At 37.1% G+C, this 9,418-nt stretch overlaps 1 protein-coding gene across 1 annotated transcript in view; it reads left to right on the top strand.

Annotated features, from left to right (window-relative positions):
* Positions 1-1,022, top strand: part of LOC108966737 — a gene marked incomplete in the record, with an annotated part of 90,895 nt that extends 89,873 nt beyond the window's left edge. Inside the window, 1 exon segment of the mRNA XM_018929771.1 lies at positions 154-1,022. Coding sequence (XP_018785316.1) covers positions 154-437 — 284 coding nt within the window.
* Positions 1,023-9,418: the final 8,396 nt, after the last annotated feature.

Below are 9,418 nucleotides of genomic sequence, written 5' to 3'. Positions count from 1 at the left end.
TTTAATTTATATAATTTTTAAGTATAAAATTTTGTCTGTTAAATTCGACAATTGCAATTACATTACCTAAATCCTACTTATTCAACTCCCCAACCAACCACTAATATTGTTCTCTCTCTGTTTCTTCTCTCCTCCTTCAACATCCGCTCACAGGTCTCATTGTGGCCGGTGCACTGTTCCTGCTAGCCCAGTTCACCATCTTCATCATCTGGAAGACCGTGCAGAAGCGCTCGAAGAAGGAACGCTACCTGTACCAACACGAATCGGCAGCAGCCGCCGTCAACTATGGCGCACCTACTATGGTCTACGGCCAAGCGAACGGCTCACACTGCGGCGGCGTCACTGTGGCCTCGCACTCGGGCTCCAGCAATGCCAGCGACACGCTGGGCAAGCTCTACGACAGCGGCATGACGGGACGTTATGGACAGCAATATTGAAGGCAGACGACGGAATGGTGGGTGGGAGACGCTAGAAGTATTCCACACAATTAACTATGCATACAACTACACTAGAAACAAAAGAGAGTAAAAAACAGCAAGAACAAAATACAGGACATACATACATACATGCACACGAACAAACGCTTAGCGTTACACAGTTACACACACACACAAGGCATTATATAGAGCAAAAATGCACACACGCACACATATATAAGATATATGTTCACACATATATATAAAATCACAAGATGTTCGAGGCTTAGGCGTTAGTTGTCCTTATCTATATTATAGGCTTCACTTTTTTTTACTTTTATACTGGAAAAATGGAAATTAATGGAAAGAAAACTGGCAAAACTTGCGCAAAAAAATTACTTTTTATATACAGTTAGTAGCATATTTTAGTTCTAAGTAAAGTAGTTTTATATTTAGTAAAGAAAAATCAAGACTTCTCCAACTTCATTGCGAATGTGGGGGTTARAGTAAACACACGCAAAAGTCAAAAGTAGAAATTTTGAGAAATTATTATTGCACTTTYTGCCCCCAACCCACGCATATCTATCCAAACTAGTAAACTAATAGCAATGGCAAAACTTGCTTAGCACTTAAAAAAAAAWWKTTTTATAAATAAATTTACTTTAGTTTAAGCTAATTTAGTTAAGGCGGGTGAGAATTACTTATTTGACAGTAGTGAAATGCCAGCGTATGCGCGCTTCTAACGGTGATTTCCGAAGGCCGTAAGCGCACGAACCGACCAACAACAAACGAGTGACTATAAAAACTAATGAACCGTTAGACTGAAGACTACAAATACACACACACACACACTACCACTTTACGCATACACGAATGCTGTTGGTTCGTTGGTGAATGCTTCGAGCTGCGATCGCTGTTTAGGACTGCGCATTGTGAGCAAAGCAAAGAAGCAAGAAATTATTTAAAAAGAATTCTATRTTAACAAGATGCAAATAAAATGCAAAAATAAAACTAATTCTGTTTTCTTAGTAAAATGCAAGCTAGTTAAGTTAGTAATTTGCGCACACAAGTGCAGCGAAAACATACTTATGGCTAATAAAATGTAAAAATTAGGCAATAAAATGAAAGAAACAACAACAACGAAAACACACGCCTAATGCACACTATACCGTTAGTTAGTTAGAGTAGGCTAAGCGCTTTCCATATTTATTGCACAGTTGCGCTTCTAGGCAACAACAACATATTTTATGAGCGCAAACACACACGCACACACATAGCAATACATAAATGCACACACCTGTAACTGACACTCAGTCAAAAAGTATTAAAGGCGGCAATAAACAATAGCAAAACGGCGCGAATTTCCTAGGTAATTTTGTATCAAAATACGTAGGTGGTTCCTCAACACGGCAACAACCATTTTTAACAGCAGTTTTCCATGTAAATCCAAAAATACACAAAAGCATGTGTAGGCGCTCAATAAAAATTAAAAAAAAWATATATATAAAAAATATGTTTAACTCTTTATATCTATTTATTTATTTAACTTATTTATGCTATTTATTATTTATAACTGTACTCTTATTCTTCTTATTTCATAAGAAACTCTCATACATAACCGCACCTTCTTGCATGCCGCTTACGCCTACGGTGCTCTTTAGTTAGCTGTATTTTACTTGACATATGATCATTATTACTTATAGTAGAATTTACTAAACGAAGCACTTTAAATAATTAAAAATAAATAAATGCAATTTAAATAATGATAATAATAGCAGCCGGTAGTTGCAAGTAGCAGGAGCGCTGGCTATAAACAACGCGGCAAACAATTCGCACATAAATGGATCCATTTGACGTATTTATGAAGTTGCTTAGTGGAATTGCAATAATTTATAAAAAAAATATATATATATATTTAAATTAAGAAAATACAAGAAGATAAAACTAACGCAATACATTTAATGAATGCATTAATTAAATGTTACTATTTAGCTTTAGTCTTTTTTATACGAATTGTACTGATTAAGTCTATGAAACCAATAAAGCAAAATACGTATAATAATTTCAGAAAAATTAAAATCAAATTGCTTTTCAAATATTCAGATTGGAATTGAGGCGTTTTCAGAAAACGGAGTAGTTGCGGACTATTTTGGCACTTGTTAAGTTTAGAAAGTTGCCGCTTTGAAAAAGTTCTATATAAACTTCTTAGCAGAGTACAGTACCACCACTAACCCAGCTATCGACAAGTTCATGCTTTTTTGAGTCAATTTGAGTCTTTTTTAATTTCCCAGCTTTTAAATTAACTCACGACACATTTCAGTAAGGAAATTGTTCCAAATCGCTATGACTAATTTTTTATTTGTGAAACTGCATGCATGTATGTTTCCTCCTGGTAAAAAGAGAACGTTCTCAGTACTTGTACAAATATTGTTTTTCTTATGGATGCGCCAAAGGTAGGTGTAAATCTTTAAAAGACATTGATGGCATATACCAGCAATTATGCCCGATTCACTGTACAAAGYTTATACAGTGCATACGTCCGAAAGCACCGCTTTGCCCACAGACTTGAGTTTACCTGCGGAACTACCTGTTGGGKTTCCTTCGCAGGGTAGGTATTGTTTATGTATAGTATATAACAGCTCTTTTATATATGTGACCTGGTCTATGGACTACGCTGGCTAGGTCATGTTGTCCGGATGGAGGAAAACGCTCCAGCTCTGAAAGTATTCCACGCAGTACCCGCCGGGGGAAGCAGAGGAAGAGGAAGACCTCCACTCCGTTGGAAGGACCAAGTGGAGACTGAGATGCTTTTTCATAGAAAAACTAGTTTTCGCACGTTAGCTCCCCTTTTCGTAGACCAGGTCACATATAGATTCTTATGTGTCATACGTTCTTTGGACTTCAATCTTGGTCTTACAGCGATTTCGTTTTCTCGTACCTTTTGCATAAAATGCGCTAATATTCACATCATCACATCACCATGATCCCGCATAACCCAGTCTCTTATATTGGGTATCAGAGAATGGGTGCATTTGCCCACTGTTAAGGTACTACATCTTTCCTGCCATTGCCAGAGGTACTTTTCATACATTTTTGCCAGTTCTTGCGTATATTGGCTATGTGTTATGTTTGTTAACCCTCGTTCCTCGGACTGATGAGCAACGCAATGTCTATGGCATATAACATTAATTACATCATCCGATACTCTCCATTCTGTGTACCGAAGCAACTCCTCTCAAAAAAAAATTGGCGCCGCGTATAGTATAATCGAATTACTGGCACTTGTCAGCAGCTTTCTTACTAGTTGTCTGGAGCACCGCATATTTTGCATTATTCTAGCAATCGCCGACACAGACCGCGCCGCTTTGGTRAGTGTGGCTATTAGGTGCTGCTTGAATGAAAGTCTGTGATCCAGGAWTACTCCCAGATATTTCAGATATGGATTCAATTTTAAGGTACGTCCATCAATACAAAACTCAATTGTTTCAACTCTCTTGCGACTACTCATTAATGCCACTTCCGTTTTGTGAGCAGCTAGTTGCAAGCCAGCAGTTTAGAGCCATTTTTTAGCATGGCTAATACTTTCGTTACACTTGTTCCTCGCCTTGTTAAGAGTTCTCGCTACAAATACGATCGAAATAAGAACGACGTGATATTAAAATAAATAAAATTCTCAAATTTGGGTAAGATGGGGTTCTGTCTTTAGTTAGTATTTTCCTATCCTTCGGAGTATTTGTGGACTCCATCCCGAAGGAATTGTGATAGCTTGAAGGTGAAGAATAAACCAAGCCAATTTATGATACCTTGTTCTTATGTGAACCGTATTAATGGAATTCGGTATCGATCAGAACGTATGGTAGTCATAAGCGATAAGAACTAGGCTATAAGGCAACTAAGACCAAATTTTACTAACGCTGTTTTCAAAATACTTTTAACCGATCTTGCAACATGAAGCTTGTTATAATGGAAAATTATTTCCTCGYGTCCAGCCAGCAGAATTCCGGTCGATTTTCGTTAATCACCTCGCATGAATTAGTTTGATGAATGACTGTGGGTAGAGGCTCCTTCTAATAGTTGCACCGGTCTTAGAAGATTGTAATATAACACGCTCTTCACGTCTCACCAAATAAACATCATTATTCTGGCACCATGGATATTCGTTTGTTTAGTTGTTTTGGTTGGTTGGCCATTTTTCACATATATTTTTTTTAGGCTTAGGGTTACTACAATGATTAATGTATCTTCAAAAAATCGTCTTGCAGCATCTCTTGGCTTCAGTTCGTATAACCCAATTTGCTTTTGTATGTAATCAGCGGCATTTAAGTGTCTTAAAATGGCTACTTGAGCGACTCCGAAAGACTCTGCAAGTTGATTTCGTATTCGCCAACAATCTTTATACCATCTAGTTTCTGATTTTCATCGTTCAATTGCTTTTTTTTTGTCTTAAACAAAATAAAGTTTTTCTATAGCAAATTTAATAATTTTAACCAAAGTAAAATAATACTTCACTGAAGACTCCGTTAACTATATGACACTTTATCATCGTTTAATGGCAGCCCAATAAATTGAGAGACATGCGAAGTAAGGTTTTTAGCTAAAAAAGAGTAGCTAAATTTCGGGTACATTGCCGGTATGAGAATCTGCGCAGAAAAGCCATTTGAGGAATGAAAATCGAGGTATGATACCTCAGGCATACAAACTGAAGAAGTAGGTTTCCGTTGCAACGAAGCTATACCACTCTTCAAAAAAAAAAAAAAAAAATCTGAAAAGAACTTCATTTTGATCGTTCAGTTTGTAGGGTTGATATATGCTATAGTTTTCGGAAATTACCTGTTCCGATGGATATGCGTTTTCTTGGTGAGAAAAAAAGGCGAACACCTATATATATAAATATGTATATATAATATTATTTCTAGAAATGGTACTTTTCTTGACATCACATTCTATTATTCACCATTAGAGTACCTCGCTTTCATTTCGCTTTAAATTCGTATGAGTGAAAATTTAAAGCCTAACAGCGTGAGTCCACAATACCCTCTTAGACAATATTAGCCGGTATTAGCAAATGCGTCAATCAATAACTGGTCCACACCTCATTGAGCAAGCAAAAAAAAAAAAAATTAAAACTGACAAGCGAAATTGCAAATCGCCTCGAATTAATGCGATGAAATGGAGTGATAAAGAGACTAGTGAGACAGAGAATGAGAGGGAAAGCGTTCCAGTGATTTGTTAAATTTGATAGATTGTTGCACGAGCAATTAAAGTCAACAAGTTGTACACACACACATGCAGTATTCATATTTACATACTCCGTTGAGCTATCAAAGCGAAATTAATCAAGGCGGCAATGTGCCACACCTGTGACGACGGCGATCGGCGACGGTGATAAGAGCGATGAAAACGTTTAAAATGCGCTTTTCGCTAATTGAATGCGAGACAGTGCGGCGAAGATGTTGTTGTTCTTGTGAAACTATAGATGAACGACTTACATTTGCATAAAATCGAGTTGAAAAAAATGTATATGCATATTAGGGTGGTCCAAAAAATATTACCAAAATTTTTGCTACAACCCGTAAAAATAGTGTCCAAAATTACAAAATCGGGTTGGAAAATATATTGCATATATAAATATTAAGGTGAACCAAAAAATATTTTTTTTTAAATTTTTCTTACATAACGTGAAAATATATACGTGAAATAAATATATTACAAAATCGATTTGGAAAGTATATTGCATAAATATTAGGGTGGAYCAAAAATATTTTTTTCTTAATTTTTCTCACATAACTTGAAAATTTCGTCCAATATTTCATACAAAAAATAAAAAATAAAAATAAAAAAAAATTATGATAAAGTTTGAGTTCTTAATATTCATTAACTGGTGGCATGTTTTTGAGTCCTCATGTAACAATTTCCTACAAACTCTATGAAACGAGATATTTCTTCAAATAGTTGGAAGCGAGATACAAATCTGATAATAAGAAAAAAATAGCAATTCSTTAAGCGGCAGACCTTTCAGTTACAATTATGAGCTCATACTTGTGGAGACTTTATCACAGGCCTAGTAACCTATTTTTTAGAGTACCAATCGAAAAAAATGTTTGACCCACCCTAATGTATATAAACATGTATGTGCAATCTAGATTAGTTGTCGCACGCACTCCATGCAGCCATAGAGAATGACAAACTGAACCAGTTAATAATAAATACTGTATTAGTCCTACGCACATACTTTTAGCATGCACTGTGTCACCAGCAATGAAAAGGCGAAGCGCACGCATGCACGCAAAAATATTCATAAATTCACATGTGGGCTTTAATGGGCGTGTTTATCTAATTAAATACCTCGTTGCCGTCAATTCATGAGAATAGTTGTATACACATACATACATACATACGTGCAACAGACTGTGGCGCCTAGCTGTGTCGCATCGTGCTTTTGATAGCTTAATAGCTTCATTATGSGAACTAAGCGACTACTACATTGCATACTTTCCATGCGTAGACACGGCAATATATGCGTGGCTCCCTACATTTACTCACACACGCACGCACASGCTCGCCTCAACGCGCTCATTTCATATTCACGCGCAAATTTATCATAGGTTTAACATCAACGCAAACTTTTCAACTAAATGATTAATTGCGCCACGCCATAAAAGCCAGTGCTGAACCAGTAGTTCTTGTTGTTGTTGTTGTTACATTTTGGCTATTTCACGCTCACCGCTACTGCCACRCTTATAAAGGCGGCATATACGAGGTGTAAACAGAATTATGATCGAGTTGTGTTTGTTGCCTCTTTTATTGACTCGTTATTGTTGTTGTAGCGTTTGCTCTTGTTACGGCGCGGATTCTCACACATCTTTTGTGTGCGCGCCAATAAAGCGGAGCAATAAAAAATTTATGCAAAAAATGATTAAAAACAGAAAGAAATTCGCAAAAACAATGACGTGCGTAACTGAGGCGTTAAAAGAGCTATTAAAAGCCGCTGTGGCTGTTGTTGTTGTTGTTGCTTTTGTTGTTACTCTTAGTGTTGCTGTTGCCGTTGCTATTCCACGGCTTCTGGTCGTAATTGAATTAACACCTGTTGCGCCTCGCTTTCGTTGCCACTGCTGTGTGATGTTGTTGCGCGATATTCTTGTTGTTGTTTTCAAATTTTTATCGCTGTAAAGGAAAATAAAAATATTTTTTATTGCTGTGTGAATTTTTCAGCATTTSAGATTTTTGCAGTATTTCATGTATTTTTCCGTATTCGCTTTGATATTTCCTCACCTTGGTAAAGRCATTGCTAAAGAAGCAAAATACAATATTAGTTTTCTTTTGATTTCGAGTAGTTCGTCCATTCTTTACTTTTTTTTTTATAAAAGAGTCATTCAAAATTGCCTACTAAACTTGCAAGAGAATCGTCAGCAGGCATTGGGGCCTTAAACCTGGTATAATCATGTGGATGTATACCTTTGTCGTTAGACCTATACTTACATATAAAGCACTTGTATGGTGGCCACAGCGCTAAAGAAACCATACAACATCAAAAATTAAATGAAGTATAAAAAGCAGCATGAGCAGGTGTTACCGGTGTAACCAAGTCACGTTCGACAAATGCACTTAATGTSATCCTACATAGACAGTGATCGATAGACATCTATATTGACAAAATAGCGTCATATTCTTCTAAGAATAATAATTAGGTRTTTGGAACCAGAAGAACTATGAACATAGTGATATTCTAAACCAACTCAACGTGAAGTAATCAGACTACATTTTCCCAAAATTGGATTTCAATAGCTACTTTCAGATGAGGATACCCTCTATTCGAAGAAGGGAAATAWTAGGGGAGGAAGATACCTTCTCAGTCTATATCGGACAGTAGGCCCGGGAGTATATTCCAATGATATGGACATTTCTCTCTCTATCCGTCTACCGAACTCGGCTACCCTCTTTCAAGCGGAAGTACTGGGCATAGAGAAGGCCTGCGAAGCTCCATTGAATAACTACAAGAGAATGCACAAATCAACAATATACACGGATAGTCAGGCGGCTCTTCTGACTTTGTCGTAGCCCATGACTAATTCCAGCATTKTCCTTAACTRCAAGAAGGCACTGAGMTYAAACAGAAGACAAGCTCCASCTAGACTTGATCTKRCTTCCCGGCCACAGGAACACTTTCGGCATCGAAAAACTAGAGAAGTTGGCAAAAGCAGGAGCTTTTCTAAACGATGCCAAGGCAGAGTTAATACCAAGCCCACTAGTAGCGATCAGGAGAGAACTCAATGAACAATTTCAACAATTAGCAAATAACAGATGGAAAAATATAACAAAATATAATATATCTAAGTAGCCAATATATGAGAAGAAAAGAGTTAACGACTTWTTAAATAGGTCCAGGAAGAGTATCTTCACACTAACTGCTACTAGCATTAGCCATTTGGAGAACATGCGTCCAAAATGGATATGCCCTATAATAACATCTGCCGAGGCTGTGAACTAGTAGGGAGTAAGGAAACACTTTTACAGTTTTTTTGTGAATGCCCAGCGCAGAAGAACACTGGGAATGCATCACGTATCAAACCTTGAATGGATGTCTACCGCAAAATGGTTTGAACGAGAAGATGAAACGTGATAGCAATAATAAAAAAATCTACAGCTAGTGCCAATTAAGCACAAAATTTAACAGGGTTGCACTATTGTCTTTCCTTCCTTTCCTCCCTCCCATATAAAATTGTTAAGCGGTATGCGACGGTGCACTATCTTGGTGCAAAAAGCAAGAGTTGTCAGGCCATAATTCCTTCCTCCATTTACGAATAGCTTCGCGCAAATGACGCATAACAGTCAAATAGTATTCCTTGTTATTAGTTTGGCTGGACGGAGGGAATTCGAAGTGCACCACATCTCGATAATCGAAGAACACTGTTAACATAACTTTAATTTTTGACCTGTTTGACGTGGTTTTTATTTTGGCTACGCCTCACCTTTGTCACAATATTCGGTCGATTGATCGGCAT

Source organism: Bactrocera latifrons, unplaced genomic scaffold (assembly GCF_001853355.1).
Source record: "Bactrocera latifrons isolate USDA-ARS-PBARC rearing strain unplaced genomic scaffold, ASM185335v1 scaffold_10, whole genome shotgun sequence".
Lineage (NCBI taxonomy): Eukaryota > Metazoa > Arthropoda > Insecta > Diptera > Tephritidae > Bactrocera > Bactrocera latifrons.
Note: the sequence above shows the minus strand (reverse complement) of the source record. Positions and strands in the feature narration are given on the sequence as shown.